Below are 20338 nucleotides of genomic sequence, written 5' to 3'. Positions count from 1 at the left end.
GTCTCTCTCTCTGTCTCTCTGTCTGTCTCTGTCTCTGTCTCTGTCTCTGTCTCTCTCTCTCTCTCTCTCTCTCTCTCTCTCTCTCTCTCTCTCTCTGTCTGTCTTTCTCTCTGTCTCTCTGGTTGAGACAGGGTCTCAATAAGTAATTTACACTGGCCTTGAACTTGCAGTAATCCTCCTGCCTCAGGCTCCTGAGCCACCATCCCTGGTTCTGAGAATTGAAAAACAAAAACAAAACACTCAGAGTACTGAGTTTAGACATTTCAATTCTTAAGATAAGCCTATTCATGCTATAGAATTTTCTTTAAAGCAATGTTTTCACTGCATCTGACAAATTCTGATATATTTGTTTTTCATTCTCTTCAAATATTCTAGTTCGTCCTTAAAATTCTTTTATTCATAGGTCATTTAGGAATATGTTGAGTTCCCAGTTTGTGGGGATTTTCTAGAGATTTTTTGGTTATCAATTCTAATTTAATCCCTGGATTGTAAAAAAACATAAATTTTAGGGTACAAGTCCTTTGAGTATATTAACGTTTGTTTCATGACTGAGAATATTTTCTACTTTAAAAAATGCTTTATGAATACTTGAAAAAGTACATGTATTGCCTGGTAAAACATTCTGTGTTAATTATTTGAGGTGACTGGAAGTGTTGTTCAAGGGTTCTACATGGTTACTGATTTTTCTAGCAATTTCTGAGCAAATGAAGATGGAATCACTAAGTATCACTGCAGAAGTGTTTATTTCCCTTTCGTCAGTTTTTATATATCCTGAAGTTCTGGGATTAGTAGTACAAGTATTTCAGATTATATTATTCTACTGAACTCACTCCTTTTACCAATAAGAAATCTCACCTCTGATCCCTGGTAATATTCCAACTTGTTCTGAAAAAAATTTTTTGAAAATCTTGAGCTTCCTGATTTTCTTTTCCTCCCCTCTCAGGGTAAGAATTTACTGTACTATGTATGCTGTGATCACTTAACCGTGAGAAGGATGCTGCTCTTGAAGGACTGAAGTGTTAAGCCAGTCTAACTTTTAAGAGAACAATCCCCATATTCATCAATACATTTCATTAGCTACTTTAGTTGTAGGGTAAGATGGGGTTTCAGACAAGGATAACAGAATTTCATAGAAATCTGGAAGGATTACAGAACAACTCAATTATTATTGAAGCGAAACTAGGTGGAGTTTCCAGGTCCAGGCAGCCTTGGAAGTTCTGGAAGTGTCTCGAATATGATCTCTAAATATCCATTGCACTTATTATCTCTAATATAGCCAGCCATTTTTTATCCTTTCTTCTCCATAAGGCACTATTTCTCTGCCTCATTTCTCCTGCGGTTTTTTTTTTTCTTTCTGTATTTAGTATAGGGTCTACAGGGTCTCACTACATAGATTGGATGAGTAGTGATTTTCCTTTTTACGGCCTTCCAAGCACTGGGATTACAGGCGCGTGCCACCACACCCAGTCTCAATGGCAGTCTCAGCGTGACCCTTGGGTGGGTCTGGCACGGCATGCTGGGAATTGAACCCCAGCTGCTGTGTCTGCCTAAGCAGGTGCTTTAGTCCGCTGGGATAGCAGGCCAGCCCTTCTCCTGCTTCTTTATAACAATAAATTACCTCAATGCCTTGGCCTTTAAGAGTAATAACAAGGGTTACTATTTCTAGAGTTGAGAGGATTATGTAACACTGAGATGACCACACATCAATCATTTACTGTGCTTTTCCTGTTCCCATCTTGCTTGAACCAAAACTTAGACTAGACATGTAATAGTTATGCCAAGCTGTCTACACCATCATTTTATAGTTTATTCAGGTTCCCAAGATCTTTTACAATTCTCCATTTTGCTTGGATAAGTTCATGTGATAAATTTTCTTTTAGACTTTTTTATCAAAATACAAGCTTGTCTTTCTTGAAAAACTAAGGTATGGTCTTTTCATCACTAATGAAAATCCCATTCCCCATCACAGCCTCCATTTCCCCAGTCAGCCCAGCAACTCAGAAGGAAACTTAACCCTGTGCAGGAATGGTAATGTTCCTACTGGGGGGTTTGTCCATATGTTTGCCCTTTAATTTCTGTTTTCATTTTCTAGCTATGACCTGGCAGCTGTGGAACACAGCATGTTAGCTTTGTGTTTCTTTATTCTAGCAGAAAAGTAAGAAGAGAAGTTTTATTTCACTAAAGTAAGAAGAATCTTAAGGGTGAATAAAATAAAATTTTGCTTCCAAAGTCTCCCAGTGCAGAGTTGTTTCTTCTGGCAGTTCATAGTAAGAAGGACATTTATTTTACTTTATTTATATTTTTATTTTATTTTTATTTCTTACAGGGTCTCGCTACACAGTTCAGACTCACAATGGTCCTCCTGTCTTAGCCTTCCCAGCACTGCTATTACAGGCATGAGCCACCCTGCCTGGTTTTGGGACCGGTACAGCATGCCTGGGGTTCTGGGGCCTGCAGGATATGCTGTACTGGGGATCAAACTCTTCACCTCTCACTTGCCAAGCAGGCACTTATGCCACCAAGCTATCTCCCCATCCCAAGAAACACATTTATATTGCAATTCAGTATATGCATGCATATATACAATGTATATAAATTTTGAAGCAAAATCTTAAAAGTATTGGTATAAAATATTTCAGTCTCTTTATCAGTCAATCCTCATGCCCATTCCATTAGGCCAGCCCTATCATCATTATTCCTATTTTTTCCAGGTGAGGAAGCCTAGGGACAAGACAGTCAAGGAATTCACCCATAGTCAGCCAGTTGTTTTGTCAGCAAGTGTAAAGCTGGGACTCGAAGCAAACAGTCTGGTTTTAGAACCCAAGCTCTATTCCAGTACATCTGGCAGAGTTTCAATATTTAGCCTTACAGTATGGAATGCGCTTTTGTTTATTCTATTTTGATTTTCATTTTTAAAACACTGACTGTGATCCCCAAACTAAGAGTTACAACTACTCACTCTTTTTAAGTACTAAGGGGTCATCATCTATAGTTTGTTAAATATTAATAAAGAGGGAGAACTAAAACACATGGTCATCAGTGGCTATTAAGACAATTTCGACAGGAGCTTTGGAATTTACTATGTGATAAGGATGGTCCAAAGGAGGCCTCAGAGAGATAGGAACAGTTCAGGTGAGGCTGGAAGATAAGAAAAGGTTAGCAAGCACACAAGGATGAGGGAAAAGTGTGCCTTCTGGGCAGCGGACATGTGCAAGGCTGCAGAGGGATGAAGCATCATGTGCTCCAATCCACGCACACCTGTGACCTCAGCACATGTGAATACAAGGATGCACACATGAGCCGCAGCAAGTCTTTCTTGAAACTTTTATTCTTGTAGAGGAAACCTATCAAATGGCAATGCTCCCCAGCAGTGTATGTGGCAGGATGGAAGGAGGGCGGAGTGTTACAGGATGGAAGTAACAAGGGTGCCCAATAAAGTTGAGCCATTTAAGAGCAAGGAAGAGTTACCAATGGCACAGTATGGGGGAAGAGTATTTGAGGACAAGAGGATGACAGGACACAAAGGATGGAAGATAAGAGAGAGAGCAGTGCTGAGTGACCTGGCTAACTTCAGCAGCAGAATGGTACCATGGCTCACGACGAACTCTAGACTCAAACTGCCTATGGTCCCCACTTCTTAACATGTGATCTTGGACAAGTCACTTGATATCTCTGGGCTTCCATCTTTAAGAACAAGTGGCCCTAGAAAAAAATGTTTAGATTCTTTACATCTTTGATTTTTCTAGGATTAGGTGAATTAATATATAGGGTACACTTGAAATAGTATCTGAAACATATTTAGTGTTTAAGTATTGATTATTAATTTTGTAAAGAGTAAATTTCCAAATGGAATAGAAAGATTTTAACTGGAAAAGGTGGGCATAGGCTGGGATGTAGGTGGCTTTTGTTTAAAATAAAATTATTCAGTGTTTGCTGTGTTCTGAGTAATGCTGGAGATACTGGAGACTTGAGTGTGAAAGAGACTTTTCCCCCAGTGATTTGGGCTAGTTCAGACTGAACCATCTTTGATTTCTTTTACGCATTCTCCAAATTCGTTACATTGAATGTACTGATCTTCCTATCACTTAAATAAAGATCACTGATCTTCCTATCACTCTAAATTAGACCACGTATTGCATCCTCTCCATCTACTCGGGTCAAGCCGGCCCCATCTCTCTCAAGAGTTGTTGCCACCTCAGTTATCCATAGTACTGAGGGGCGTTGAGTGAGTCTTTTAAAGAGAAGTCACACTGTGTCTTTTTCCTGCATAAAATGTAACTTCTGGTCTCTCATGAATAGGGGAGGAATGATAAAAATTAAAAAAAAATAACAAAAGATATTGGGAGTTTTGGACAATGATATATTAATTAATTAATTAGTACTAAATGTTTATATTTAAGAATCTAGAATATCAATATTGGTACATTTCCATAATCAAAATCTTTAAATATAAAAATCTAAAATGAAACTAAAATTGAGGAATGAAACATGATTAAGACTTCCCAAAATGAATCAGTCACTTCCCTCTTAAGTAACTGGGATGACAGGCAGGTCCCAACTCTCCCAGATAGTGTTATCACAAAGGGACTATCAACTTTTGGCTAGTGACTTGTGGGGAAGAATACAATATATTGTGCATTTGAGTTTTTCTACCTATATTTAATTTTTGTAAACATGTTTATGCTTTAACTTGAAGAAAAATGTTTAAATATATGGAAGGTTTTTTTATCAGTAATATATAGAAAATTGAGATTAATATGTAAACCACAATATTTGGGGATATATATGTGTATTCAAAAACAGACTATATATATATATATATATATATATATATATATATATATATACATATACAATGTGTGTGTGTCTTGATAGATTGTCTTTCTAGATCAAATAAAGTTTGGAGTTTTTAAAGTGTTCTCAGACAGTAATTCTAAAATAAATGTAGTTTTGAAACTTAATAGATCATCTAATTTAAACCTATCAAGGAAAATTATCATCTACAAAATTTTCCTTCTCTCTGGCCAAACATTTAAATGTTTTCATATCACCCAATTATACTGACCAGAGATGATCTGGATATGGTAATTCCTATCAGAAGCCTGCAATAGTCAAGTCCTTGTCATCTCATGGCATTTATTTGCTTTAAGAACTGAGACAGGGAACACAGTCACTATCCTACCTCTAGTTTTCAACAAAGAAAACAAAATAGGACATGGATACATACTATGATTTTTATATAGCTACAATAATAGCAATATTTTAAGGAACTTTTCTTTCAAGCATAGCAAAGAACTGAGAGCAGTCTGAATAGCTTGAGACTTTTTCTGTTTTAATGTAGACAAAACATAACTACCAGAGACAAAACTCAACATGATAGGACCATCAAGTACACATTTACTTGGCAACTGGCATTCTCAAAAAGTTCAATTTGCAAATCTCCAAGGAGAATTCATTATGTGCAAGAGAGAAAAATGTTGTGAAAGAAAGGTGATTTCATAAAAGCCTTAAAAAGTACACAAAAATGAGTGAGCCAGATAAGAGCACATCGAAGGGAGTCTGTCATGAAATAACGGATCCTATTTAAAGTGCCTGGCCATTGGGAAACCTAGGTGCTACACTGGTAAAATAAACATATCTGTAGATTATAAAAATATCATTGGAAGAATTTTAAAATTTAAAATTAAAACCTAAGTGGTTAAACACCAGTGTACTTTGAGTTAATGAGACTCATACAATGAAAAAAGTAGTCAATAGGAAAATACTTTAAAAGATAGGAAATTAAATGAGGTTGTGTTTCTTTATTGGTGAGCATGGTAATTGACAACCCTGTCATTGAGCTGACTCACAGAGTGACACTCAGAAAACATCAATTGATGATACAGAAAGAAAGAAACCACTAAAACCACAACATATTAAAGATGAGAACAAATTTGATCTGAATCTTTCATTTAAAACCTTGTTAACTGAAGCAGAAAATAATATTAATCAGATTAACATTCCCTGTCCCTAGATGATTCTATTTTGTTCTCATAGACAGAACAAAAGTGGTTAAAACTGCCATCCCAGAAATCTATACATTTTTACTACTTAGATATTCAAAACAATCATGATATCATAGTAAATGATATTTTAAGTCCTTTTAGAAAATAACAATATTCTGATAATACTGTACAGAATTAAATACCCAAAGTATATCAGTACTTCAGCTATGTTTCTTTTTTTTTCCAGATGCATGTTTCTTTAGTAACCGTCAGACAGTATCAATTAACTATGTGAAAGCATATCTCATAAATCATCAGTGTCAAATATAAAATGAAATGCATTTGACTTCTAGAAAAGAAAGTAAATAAACTAATTACCTAAAAATTAACAAAGCATGAAATTCCTTCTGTACATGCAGGTGATAAAGCCTGAAAGAAGCCCTCTGCCTTCAGATGAGTCTATCAATTCCAAAGTAAAATAAATCTTTAGCAGTTGGATTTGCCAGTAACAGCTATTTAAATTTATCTGGATCAACTACTCATTTAAATTTTATTATGAGGTCAGAGGAGGGTTCCATGGACAGGACATTTCACGTGACAAGAAAGATGCAGGGAGGACCGAGTGGCAAAAAGCATGAGACGGCGGTGAGGTCGGAGCGGTCCACCAGGTCCAGACCATCCACAATTGCAGGCCAGGTTGGTGCGAAGGGCCAGAAAGAACAGGACAGAACCAGAAGGGAATAGGAAGTGCAGGGACATACTAGGTGCTTCTGAATACCAGTCAGGCTCATCCATTGGAAAAGGAGAAATCTATGGTGTGCAAAAGACATGTTTAAAAGAGAAAGTCTTGAAACTGCTATAAGGGAATGGAATCCAATAAACAAATGCGAAAGGTCATCCTTAGATGAGAACAGAGACTCTTCGTCCATCATGGTTGTAGGAAAGTCACAGGGTGTACATGTGTGAGTGTATATCAGGGGAAGTAGTCTTTTGAATAGACACAGAACCTTGGCATATTACAGAATAACAACGCTGGTGAACATCAGTGTGCACACACTGTGTTTGTGCTAGTGGCTTGCATCTGGCATCTCACAGAAAACATGTGGAAAAAGTACCCAATAAGTACCCAAGTACAGAAGCTTTAAGAAGAATGTAATATTATAGACTGAAATTTTGAAATCAATTTGGTCATATCTCTAATGGAAAATGTTATTAATATGAATATTATTAAGAAAATATTCATGTTTTGTAGTCCTTTAGATACAACTTTTCTTCAGTATACACTGAAGGCTTAGGTATGTATGAATTTCTAGCTCTTTGAATTTTATGAAGCAGAAGTTCAATTTGTAATTTAATTCTTAATTATTAAGCCAACTGAAGATATCTGGCTAATGATATATTAAATAGTAGCACAAATATCACATATATTTTTTAATAGTTACTAATAATACAATCATGCAACATTGCCCTTTAATTTTATCCAACAAGTTATCATGGACAGTTAATGAGTTAAAAATTAGAATAATTGTTAGACCACATACACTGCACATAGCAGTGAGACAGTTCTGGGGAAGTAAGTGACAGCCACTATTAAACTTAGTTGTTTTATAAAATAGCTATTGACAGACTGAACTACTTTGAATTTCCATGTTATATGTTAATTGAGAAAATAATGTGAACCAAAATAAAACATATTAAGACACTGATAATTTCAGGATGGATGAAACCTACACCAAAAATATCATTAGGAATACTTTTTCAGTAGAATCTCATAACATTAGACAAGATGATATGTTTAAAACATGTGTTACCTAAAATATTAGAATTTAAAAATTTACTGAATTCAATAAGATGCATGTACATTTATAAGATTTCTATTTTTCAAAGTTCATACTTGAACTGATTATAACAGTCATTAAGACTATAGGTAACAATATTGAGCCTATTTAGCTATCATTTTAGGTTTGTATTAATTTTTCACGGATTTTTATTCCATTCTTATTTATCCCATATGTTAGATTTTAAATAATGATAAAATGAAAACGTTTACATTGTTCATTTAAAACATAATCCAGAAATTTTAGATTTGTTTAATTAAACAGTGAATTATAATCTATTGATTCGTTTTTGTGGGTTATTGGATGAAAGAAAAATATACTTACTAGAGCTACTTTTGTCTAATCACCAAGAAAAACGATATAAATCTCTCTTAAAGCTTTTTTCTTCTCTATGAAAGGAACAAACCTTAAAATGGAGGTTGATAACTAATGAACAGCCCAGACCTCAGTACTTCAAATGTGGTAGTATAATATCTTGGTAAATATATGAATTTAAAAGCGATAAAATTAAAAACATTGATATATGTAAGATCAATAGGCCTGACTTATCACTATTTAATGTGAGCTTTAATTTTTAAATGCCATGTTCCAATGAAAAAGCGTACTGCACAGGAAAATTGAAATTTCAATAAAGAATCAAGACAAAGAAACAAACTTCACATTAAAGTACCTTTAAGAGGTTATACTTACGCAGCAACCTCCTCTTTTGACAATCCTTTGAAATTCACCTCCACATAATGATCTATGTCATCTTTTTCTTTGATCAGTTGGGACCTAAATGAAATGGAAAGAAATAATAAAGCACTGCCTTATGAGGTTGAAAAGCTCCCAAACACCTAAAATGCCAACAGGAGAACAGAAGTATTCAGGGCGTAATAGCATGGACAATAAATATTCTGAAATTGCTGTAGAGTTAGGTTGTTTGTTGATGGATCATTTCAAAATTTTAATTCTCCTGAATGGAAACAGACAGAGATGGTCATTAAACCCCATGTATAAACAAGGAAAACATCCACAAATTGCAAAGACCACATCCTTAAATAAGTGTTTTCTCCTCAAAGATTATAATGTCTTCCACCTTGATTATACTGTTTCACAGTATAATAGTCCAGCTGCAGAAGTCATTTTTGTCTAGTTTAGAATCTTGAATCAAGAATATTTATTTTATAAAAACATTACTAATTTTTCCTGAAATGCTATTTAAATCACATTTTTAAATCACACAGACATTTCAAATTATTATTAGAGGTTCCAATGTATGATTTTTAAGACTTTGCTGAGCAATGTATCTGTAGTGTACTCGTGCTTTACAACTACTACACTTTAAAAAATATACTTGCTATTAACTTCTCAAAACTGTAGAGATATTGAACTAAGCAAATATCTTTGTTATATTCAGAAGATATTAATGCCTATGTGAAATTTGTCCTAAGGTTTAATTATAAAAAATTTGTCTTCAATAAAATGAATAAAAGGAGTCCTCTTTAAAATCGACTTGATCTTAGGGGTTGTTTACCTTGCAAAGAAAATATAATCTCTATTATTCAAAAAGATCAGAAGAACGAGTTTTGTTTTCAGACTTTGAAAATATTTCACAATATTCAAATGTAAGATACAAAGCTGGGAAACACATACAAATTATGCATCTATCAAAAGATTTTTCAGCCACAGAAAAAGAAATTTTTGATTTGCTGTTTTAAAAGAACTTTTATGTTAGTTTAGCTGTGTATTTATTTTTGTCCAAGGACTTTGGTCTTTTCCAGAAATACCAAAAATGAGATAAGAGAACAAAGACATCTCATAATACTTTGATCACTATTCCTTGCAGGAATTGAGAATTATGTATAGAAAGAAAATAGTCAAACTTACATATTCAAATTATCCATATTGATAATTTACATATTACTAAAAATCAATAAAATTACAAATGTCAATTAAAGGTGCATAATCTCAGTTAATATTAATAAAAATGGTATAAGTGCTTCAAGTTCTCTGTTCTGCACATTCTCAGTGATGACTCCAGTAGCCAAGCAGCCATTCCCAGGCGGAGGCAGCTTGATGATGCACATTCTAGATCTCAGCATCTTTTCAGGAGCTACATCATGTCCTCTAAGCTACCTTCCTAGGAAAGATGCACCCTCATGCCTGCCTGAGCTCCTTTAGAGACTGTAGCAGGGGAGTTCAGTTACTCCAGCATCCTTGACCTAGGAGATGGTTCTCTTCCGAGCTTTAGGAGGGTGACAGAGGCAGGGGACATCCGCCTCACCAGCAGATCAGCCCAATCAACCCTGGTAAACCATAGGTGACAGATGCTGTTGCCAGATTGTCCTTCCATCCACCCTAGTACCTTTAAAACTGAAGTCACTGTTTGTGGTCTTGTGGCTTAAAAGCCACATACCTTTCATTTAAAAAGTTTCTTTCCTTTCTTTATACATATTTTAAAAGAAACAACTCAAAACTCTCTTTTTAAGTTTTTAACAAATATATGTGTATATGTATGTATTTGGTACAGGGTCTTGCTATGCAGCTCAGACTTATAGCGATCCTCCTGTCTCAGCCTCCCCAGTGCTGGAATGATAGGCACATGCTACCAAGCCTGGTTTTGGTGGCTAGCACAGCATGCCCAGGGTTCCAGGGCCTGCGTGGCATGTAGTACTGAGGTTTGAACCCAGATCTCAAAACTATTTAGGAACTGTGACATAATGACAATAGAAAATAAAATGATGAAATGAGCACTAGTTTGAAAAACACACTTTCAAGTTAGGTTCATCAGTCCTCTTGAAACAAATCTGAATGTTTGAATATCATGGTCTAGCTCTCTCTTTTCCTTAAACAAGTTTATTTTCTGAGATGTACGATTGCCATCTCTTACGGAAGACGTGTTATTCTGCAGGAAAAGAATTGCAACCTAAGGGGACATACCTTGGAATGGACCCTGCGGAGCACGGCAGCTTCTGTCTGGCTAACGCCATAAGCTTTGGACGCGTCATGGGTGGTGAGGGAAGGGCGGTCATTTTGGACTACGAAAAATAAGCAGAAATGGCCTTGTAAGGAATGAATCCACAGAGAATTCTTTAAGTTGTGTTAGCAATCTAGTCTGTCTTCCTAGGACAGAATGCCTCCATAGGTAGAGCTATTGTGATGTTACTCAGCAACAGTGCTTGGTGAGTGGATTCTACGCATTGCTTCTCTCATTATTTTCTTCTACTGTTTGCTTTGCAGTCAATGTATTGCTTGTCTGCATCTCTACCACTAACTACAGAAGAAGGAAACACCATGAATGCATTGAAGATCCAGATAATCAACTTGCTTTGCTAAAAGTTTTGTTAGGGGTGTGGCTGCAATTCACAAATGAACATTCTCAGGCTAGCTATGGATTTCAGATGCTTATGCCTTGCTCTCCTGTTACAATCTATGAATAAAAATAGTTCAAGCCTTATTATTTTCTTAACATCTCATCATTTACAAGTTAAGATTTCCTTAGAAGTGACAAATGCTAAGAATAATTTTTAATGAGCCAGTTTACTCACTTGGGCAGCCCACAGCTATACTATGTAGTATAACAAATATAGTGGCTTTTAAAAATTGTTTAAAACAACACTGTTTGTCACAATTCATGTATCAGGAATTGGACGTGGCATAACAGATACGGCTTTCTCTGCTCTGTGATGAGTGGGGTCTCTGCTGGGAAGGCTCAAAAGCTGACATAACCCAATGGAGAAGGACAATTGTCCCCTGCACAGGTATTTAGTGATGGATGCTAATTCTTAGCTGGATCTTCACCAGGGCTATCTGTTGAAATACATAATGTGGTCTGTTAGTAGGCATTGAGCTTCCTCACAGCATGGCAGCCATGGAAAGCTGAGGGCTCAAAAAAGAATCTGAACAAAATGTCAGTTGGTAGATATATATCTTTTGAAGGACTGGCCTTGAAAGTCACAGAGTATCGCTTCTTCTGTGATAGGGGTCCTGTCCAGATTCAAGGCAGGTGAACATAGAACCACCTCTCAACAGGCAGTGTCAAACGCATGTTGCAAGACAATAATGGGGATGGGAGGCACAGTAGCAAGCCTCCTGAAAGTGCAGTGTGCCACAGGGGGGAGCTGTAAGAAAGGCAGGTCTAGAACATCAAGTTATTTCAACTCTTAACCCCAGTGGAAGAAATATGGGGATAATATTTGCTGGTTCTAGAATAGAAAAATAGTCCACAATTCTCAACAGTCCAAAAGTTCTGATCCAGCTCTCTGCCCCTGAGTATGGACTCCAGCTTTGGCTTCTACCCTTAAGCATCACCCAGCACCTGGAAGACTTGTTTTAGGTTTTAAATCACTATCTCTAGCATTTCAAGCCTGTGCTACTTACAGTAAATCACAATCAATCGAAGCCTTTAATATATTCAACAGGCATTTATTGAACTACTACTAAGAGACAGGGTGCTCTTCTAGTTGGTGAAGGTTAGTGAACAAAAAGACAAATATCTTTGACTTCACAGAATCCCATTATAGGCATGGAGACAGATGGTACACAAGTAAGCAAAAATGTATAGAATATATGTACTCTACAAATAGCTTATCATCAAAATATATGATACGTCTTATCCATCCAGATGGTGGATGATAAGATTTGATAGTGAAAAATACAGCAGGGATTTAGAAACTACACAAATGTTCACAAACACAGGCAATAAATAACAGCAAAGCAGATGAGGTCAAAAGCTAGAGACAATTTTGGTAGTGTACCAGCAATGTAGAGTCTTGAAAGTTACTATAAAAACTGTCACTCTTTTGTCATTGAGGTAAGAATCCATTGGAGGATCAGTAGCATCAAAGTGACATGATTTCACATTCACTTTGAAAGAATTACTCAGGCGTGGCTCTCTTTTGAGGTTAGACTGTAGGGAAAGGAAGGCAGCTAGGAGGCTGCTGTGATAGTGAAAAGGGAAAGGACAGTGTTTTATGTCAGGACCAAGACAGAGCCACTCCTGGAAGGCTGAGACATGGCAGTCCTCTGGTGTCACAAAGCAATAGTCACGTGGGTGTGGTGGGAACATGAAGAGCTGAGGGGAAGTCTTTTGAAATGCAGTGCAGAGATGGTCAGAATTGAATTTCTGAAACGTTTATTAACTTAATCCAAAAATATTTTCTCCCTACTTCAAAAGATAATTCCAGTGAAGATCTGTGTTTTATTTTAAGTTATAGTACAATCCTAATACCAGCTTAGTGAGGCCTGATATGTTCCATGAATCCTTTTGTATACACTGTTAGCTTGAAAACATGGTCAACCATAAATGTTAGTCTTTTCCTTAAGAAAAAAAAATCAGAAACATATTGTGTTACACAGAATAACTTCATAACAGCTTAATTCTTTTATAACTTAAAAATATACTTGACCCACTTGTATTAGCAGAGTTACTTATAAAACTAAAATTTATTAAGTGGCAACATTATGCAGAACATGTGTTAACAGGGACTGACTAGCATAAGACTGAACCCTATGGCTAGATTTGAGTGATACTACAGGCTCCCCTAGGTCACTTTCCAGGAGGTTACTCCCCAGCAGCTGTGACAACCACATTCCAGAAGCCTCCGAAGTCTCAGAGTAAATTTGAGTTAACCCAGTTCTTAACCCTTACCTAGCCCTAGCGGATTTCAAGAAGGACAGAAAGTAATAATAGTTTCACTACATTGGGTAAGGGCATTCCATCTCTACTAGATAAGGTTGTTCTAAGGGTCCCTGTTTGCTTCCCTGTTTGCATTATGCAGTGAGTACTGGAACAGAGGAAACTGCACAATTGCAGGAACTTCTGAAAGGTTCATCAAGAAGTTTCCTGCAAACTAGGAAGACCTATTTGCAGATAGAGAAAAACAAAAAAAACCAGAATCTCTGATCCAGGAAGTGTTTCCACTACGGTGCTTATAATTCTTCCTCCCAGGGTGGCCTCATAGTCTGTCATATAAAATTCACCCTTGCTCATCTTTCCTTGCCATGGACATTTATGTTCTAGAAAATATAAGCATCTAATGAAACCAAATGCAAATGGCATACTGAGAGACGAGCATGTCTTCTTTGTCACACTGATCAACTATATTTTTTTAAAAAATCCGAGTCAACGTTTCCTACCATTAAAGTTTCAGCTGCCAGCTCCTTCATTTTGCTCTCCTCTGATCTGAGAACATGAGCAGCAGGAGCACCTTTACTCTTAAATTTAGTTTAATGTAAGTATTGCAAGCCCTGCTGGCAAGCCTCAAGGCACAAACTGAACGGGGGGGTGGTCAGAGCTGAATTAGAAACTGAGAAAAGTCATTAACTGCATGCTGGAAAAATATTCGTCAACCAATCTATGTTGAAAAGTTTAAGCTCATAGTGGATGAAAATCCAGGAGACTCTGTTTCTGCTCCCAGTCTTGGATTCTATCTTGCCTACACCTGTTGGGCAAAGGCATTTTTTCATAATCAGTACATGGTCACAGAAGGGTATTTTATTTTATACGGTAATGTGTGATCTGAATTTCTTGATGCACATGATATTTGAAATGCATGAAAATTATTACCTACACAATCACTCTTTTTATCACTTAAATTGAATATTATTTATGTTGAATTCTCCTGAAGTAGGAATTACCTATTTTCTGGCAAGCAGAAGTAGCCAAGGGGGAAGCAAGAGGGAAGAAATGCAAGTATTTCAGGCTTTAATTATACCTACAGAGTGAGGAGAGCCTTCTAGGCTGTTTTAACATGGGTTGCAGTGTTTCCCCTGATTTGGCCAGACAGGTTCCAGGTTCCTAGGTAAGTCCCAGCCTAGATCTGCCAAGGAAGAAGGCAACCAGTGCAGTGTGGTGAATGACTTGGGCCCATAGCAGAAAAGGAACCCACTGCCCTTGGCCATCAAGGTTCTCCCAGCTTGTTACTGCAGAGGAAAGCACACAAGCATGTAGCTGCAAGGAGGGGCATGACTCGCTCAGGTTCATGTACGGGAGAAGGAGAATGAGAAGCTCCTCTCTGGCTGATAACTAGGTGAACTCAGCCCGTAGAACCCGGGCTGAAGCAGTCTGCTTAGAGGACCCAGAGGCAGCCTGTCAGTGCCAGCAAGTGGGCAGTGCTACATGTGGCACCACAGGGCTGAGACAAAGATCAAAAGGCCGCCTGAAGCCATTCCACTGTTGGTATTCAGAAGAGATTTGGTGCAATCTTTGATCTGCTGGTTGGTTCTTGTATCAGCGGTTACAGTCTCTAAGTTTGGCCCCCGCACGCAAAGACAAATGAGAATGGAAAAATACAGGATGAAAGGTTTGAGAGTTCTGGGTCAGAGTAAATGTGTTTCATGGTGTGAGTTTAAATTTCTGGCCCCCAAGTAAAATTCTTCAAAGAGTAACTCTCCCCTCCTGCCCTCCTTCCCCAGGGATGCCAACATCAGGAAACAGGGTGGGGGTGCCATTGTGGAGACAGAGGCTACTTGGGGAAAGACTGGGTCTGAGGGTGACCTGGCCCCAGGGTTCAGTCACTTTGGGGTAGAAGTTGGCATAAGAGAAATCAGGCAATAAGCCACAGCAAGAAAATTTATTACAGATCCTCTGGAGAGTTCAAAATAAATATGACAAAATTATTTATAAGAATGAAACCTTCCCATAGCATGACCACAAGCTCTTGTTATAAGCAAACTCAAAGAAAAGTACAGGAGAAAAATCATAAATCATGCTCCTTATAGCAATAGAAAATACTCAATCTATATGTTTTAGGAATCATTAGTTTATCCCTTGCCTTAAAATTTTTGGAAATTTCTACCATTCTTTGGTAGATAACATTGTTAAATAAATAGAAATCTCACTTCTCCCACCAACTGACTTACTGATGGTTATATAAAAACATATAGTAGGAAAAGTGTTTGAAAGCAGGCCAAATTTCATTTGATTTACATTTCCAGATTGTTAATGAATGTCTCTCCAGCCTCACAGATTTCAGACTGAAAACCAGAAAGCAGCATATAGCATAGTAAAGGGGAGAGGAAAAATAAAAGCTACCAGTCAGCACAATAACTCCTCTCCTTGTCCCAAGTTGTGAAACTCAGTTCATTCATACAAAAAATGCTAAACTGCTTGCTAAGTGTGTAGGTGAACTAAAAACCGAAGAGTAGAGCCTATGCAACGAATCACCAACTGAAGGGCGTCTGCAATGCGCGTTGATATACTCCAGTGCAGTTTGTTCTCTTAAAATTATGATAGGGTTCATTTTATTTATGGTTAATTGGCTAATTAATCCATTTTACCAAAATCAAGAGCAGCCCAGTTTCCCTTCCGTTCCCTCCCGGTTCTGAACAGAACTGAAGGATTTGTTCTTACACCTACTCCTTAGGTGAACTGCCAGGGATTCATTTTAGTTTTGAGCCTCCACCCGGAAGCTGTGGAGGAAGGTATCACGATGTAAGGGAGCCTGGAAGAGCAGCTCAACTAAAACTAGAAGCTGACAAAGACCTGTCCCCATCCTAGCCCAAGCCGTCACAAACCTCGAGGCACTGACTCGGCTGAGCAACTCTGGATTCCGTTTAGCTGAAGTTGCCCCCAACTGCTACCTGGTGCAGGGCGCTGGCGCCGCCCCTTCCTTTAGCCCCAGTTCAGAGGCCGCAAGGTGAAAAGAGGGGACGCAGAGTCTCCAAGGAAACAGAGACCAAGGCGGGGCGATCGGGGGCGGAGTTAGGCTAAACCGGGGTTAGGGATTGGGCAGTTCTCAGACTCTGGGTGTGGGGGGCCGTGCCCAGGGGTGGGGCTATTGACTGCGGACCTGGGGCAGAGCTGGCTCCTTTCCAAGGCTGCTTTCCAAAGGAACTCAGGCTTGTGTTGACAGCCTGAGTCACTTCTGTCACAGCGCTACATTCTCAGTATTTTTGCAACATTTCTATTTTGTTCCTGAAATTGATGGAAGAACGCTCATTTTGTATTCATAGCCCCCGTGACCTGTTGCCATTTTATCCCTGTGGATAAATCACCCACCGCCCTCTCAGGCAGTCACCTCCGTGGCGTTCCAACCCATGCAATACCATTCTTCATCCTATCTTTAGAGAGAGTGTCTGATTTTGAGTTGTATTTCACTAAAAAATCTCAGGCCATGCATTCTGTCCTCATTATTGTTATTACTGCTGAAATATTAGGTGAAATTCAAGATTTTATATTTATGCAATCTCATGTTTACCCTGCTAATCGTACCCTATTTTTCCCTCTCTTTCTCTCGCCCGCGGATGCAAGGGAACGAGCCCTCGTGCTCATTTTCTCAGGTGCATAGGGACAAACGACGAGGCTGGTTACTTAAAATTCTCATAAAAATGTGCGACGACGTGAGGCTTTCTAAGACGAGGAATGGCACTGTTGCTCATCTGGCTCGCTCTATTATCCAGAAATTGATTCTGTTGGAAGTACAAGCATGGCAAGCCTAACCACACTCTCATTAGAATATCTAATTTTCTGTAACAAATCACTAAATTATTTCCACCAAGTAGGTTCACCTTGCACGTTCAATTGGTTGTTGTGACTACTTGCAGTTGGGCTCCACCTCATTCCTCAGACTAGGAAGTCCTGCTTTTCTCATGAATTTATTTGCCAGCTGTGACTTGTGCTGTGAGTTGTGTAAATTCTGTTTCTGTTCTCGCTGTTTTTCTCTGTTAGAGACTTATGAATTCCACGCACCTCCTTTCTCCTTGGAAGCTCCTTTAGTTGGCTTTCTAGGTGGCTCCTTCCTTCCTTTTTGGGATTAGTCCTTCAGTAGCTGTGTTTTTACACTGGCCATTCGATGACTAATTCTCTTTCTGTTTTCACTTGGTAAAGGATTTCTCAGAGCTATGAAAATTCAGTTAGAGAATTTTATTTGCAAAGTGACAGAAAACTCAAACAGGCTTAAACCAAAAAAAGGAAACTTTCCTATAATCCAAGGAATTGGGCAACTCATGTGTCACTGTTTTAGAGATCTGGGCCCTGCTGAAAGTTCCCAGGACTCCAGAGCACTGTTTCCAATCTCCACACAGAATTAATTTCTACTTCTGTTCCTTCCTCTTATACCTACCTTAATTATATCAACATCTCTTTGCATGGTTCATGTAAGCCCATCTTTCCTGAAAGAAGGTAAACTCATTTTTTAAAACTTTTATTAGTACAATCTTGCAGTGCACAATGATTACATTCACTGCGGAGATGATTAGGTTGGCAAATTGAGACCATTCACATGGAGAGTTATCACTGAGAGATATGAGCTTATTCCTGTCATTGTATTACTTTCCTGTGGCTGATTTCCCCAATTCCCCCTTTCGCTTAGCCATTTGTCCCGTGAAGTATACTCATTGTTTTTTTTTGACTTAATGGCACTATTGTCTCTTTCTAGGATAGCTTTAAAAATTTGTAATGCTGCTTTGATGGTCCTGAATCTCCTGAAGTGCTCCTGGTCATTGATATACCTTATTTTTCCATCAGTTTTATTTTTTCTATTTTTTATTTTTTTGCAGAACTGGGGATTGAACTCAGGCCATTGCACTTGACAAGCAAACCCTTATTCTACTGAGCTATCTCCCTGCCCTTCTCCATTACTTTTAAAGGAAAGTCTTGTAAGCTGTATAAGTCAGACTTGGAAATTGTTTTCTTTTATGGCTTGCAGGCTTCTCACATTTGTATAGATAAGTTTGCTGCAATTCTAATGGATTTAACATTGTATGTGATTTGCTGCCTTTCTCTAATAGCTTTTAAGATTTTTGTCCCTGTGATGGACTTCCGGAATGTTGAGTACACTCTACTGTGGCATGGAGAGGTTCTCTTTCAGTCATGGCTATTTGGTGTTCTGCATGCTTTCCTTCCATATATATTGATTTCTTTCTCCATATTTAGGGAGTTTTCTGCCACTATTTTTTTTTGTACTGGGCATCGAACTCAGGACCTTGCACTTGCCAGGTAGGCGCTTATGCCACTGAGCTATCTCCCTAGTCCTGTACCACTATTTCTACAAACAGGGTTTTATACTGTTTCTTTTGTCTTGACTTTTCACTTATTCCAGTTAGTCTTAGACTGATTTTCTTTGTATCATCTGGACCAATACATCATTTCTCTTGCTGCATTTAAGATGTGTTGAGTAGTGGGCCTTGGAAGGCATCACTGTCTTCTGGTTCTGAAATTCTATCCTAAGATTAGTCTGTCCTGCTGCCCATTCTTTCAGTATGATTGTGAATCTCTTGAATTTCTGATCAAAACCTTTGCACGCACTCTAATTTTTTGGTGAACTGGTCAGATATTTTTCAAAACTTTATTTCACTCATCTAGCTTTCTGTTAGTGTCTTGTTAGAGCTCTCGCATTTTTCTGTTTATTATTTCCATTAATATATGTGAGATGTATTCTCTTATCCTACTGAGTTGAACTGTTTTCTTAGCTGTGCTGCTAGGCTTTGGAGTAATTTATGTGAGTGGCCTATGATACCCTGCCCCTTTCTGACCCTACATTGGCTTTGGGGAGTTAGCGATTTGAGAAGGCATTTGTTGCCTTTTCTTCCCATGTTTTTATTGTTTTTGTTTGCTTGTTGTGCTTTGTTTGTAGATGTTTGCCCTCTGAAGCCTTTGCTGCTAGTACGAAGATCACATTAGTTGCTTTCCAGTAACACATTTTGGGTGTGGCTATGTATAATCCTGTTCCACAGTCCCAAAGTCTGACCACTGGCTTAGTATAGTGTGCATCATCCACTTCTAGCGTTCTACTAGTGCGCTTCTCACTGAAGGTCTCGGGAGTTGTCCACCTTCACTGTGTCTCTGTAGACCTGATCTTTCTTACTCAGGAACCAGGAGCCAGGAGCCTGTGGAGGGATGAGGAGGACACAGACTGCCCCTTCCTTCTTCTCCATTCTTGGCTATCTCTTCAGTATCTCTGTCAGTTCCTATTTTCTCTTCAGACCCTTCCTGTTCTCAGGAATACCTCCAACTCCCAAGCCTTATGCAGTCATCATGGGCTTTTTAGAGGTGACTGGATCTAGGATGTGTGATGGTGTGTGGTTACTAAACTACTCTAATTGGTTTGACCTAGTTCTTCTGAGTGGGGATAATAGGAAGGCTCACCCTGGAAGTGTATGGCACCACCCAATGGGCACGTAGTCCAGATAGGCATGAAGGGAGAGAAACAAGACAGGTTGGCTGCTTCTTGGGTGTTGCTTCTGTGCTACTTTGCAGCTTTGCTGCCTTTTACCTGCCATGAACTCTCTCTTCGCTGTGATGCCCCCCTGCCATGCCAGCATGCACTCCTCCATTGAAGCCAGCCAACTACGGACTAAAATTGATACCAACTATGAGCCAAAATAAACATTGAACTGTGGGTGCTGGGCATTTTGTCTCAGCAACAAGTAACTAAGACAATCTAGATGTACTTAAAACTACTAACGATTATGCATGCTGAGTCATGCTTCCACTGAGCTGCCCTCCCAGCAGTGTCCTCTGTTGCTTTAATGTTCTTCTGCATTGGTGTCCATAGTTTGCTGTGTTTTCCCTTTTGCTCTTTTCTTTTTTTT

General features: G+C 38.4%; 1 protein-coding gene across 1 annotated transcript in view; it reads right to left on the bottom strand.

Moving 5' to 3' along the window:
- Positions 1–16437, bottom strand: part of Ttc29 (tetratricopeptide repeat domain 29) — a 293590-nt gene extending 277153 nt beyond the window's left edge. Inside the window, exons 1-3 of the mRNA XM_023705716.1 lie at positions 16322–16437; positions 10745–10842; positions 8513–8596 (exon numbers count right to left, since the gene is read on the bottom strand). Coding sequence (XP_023561484.1) covers positions 8513–8596; positions 10745–10836 — 176 coding nt within the window. The 5' untranslated portion in view covers positions 10837–10842; positions 16322–16437. The remainder of the gene's footprint in view (positions 1–8512; positions 8597–10744; positions 10843–16321) is intronic.
- Between the last annotated feature and the right edge of the window lie 3901 nt (positions 16438–20338).

This window comes from Octodon degus, unplaced genomic scaffold, assembly GCF_000260255.1.
Source record: "Octodon degus isolate 3935 unplaced genomic scaffold, OctDeg1.0 scaffold00227, whole genome shotgun sequence".
NCBI classification, from domain to species: domain Eukaryota; kingdom Metazoa; phylum Chordata; class Mammalia; order Rodentia; family Octodontidae; genus Octodon; species Octodon degus.
This window is presented reverse-complemented; position numbering and strand designations above follow the sequence as displayed.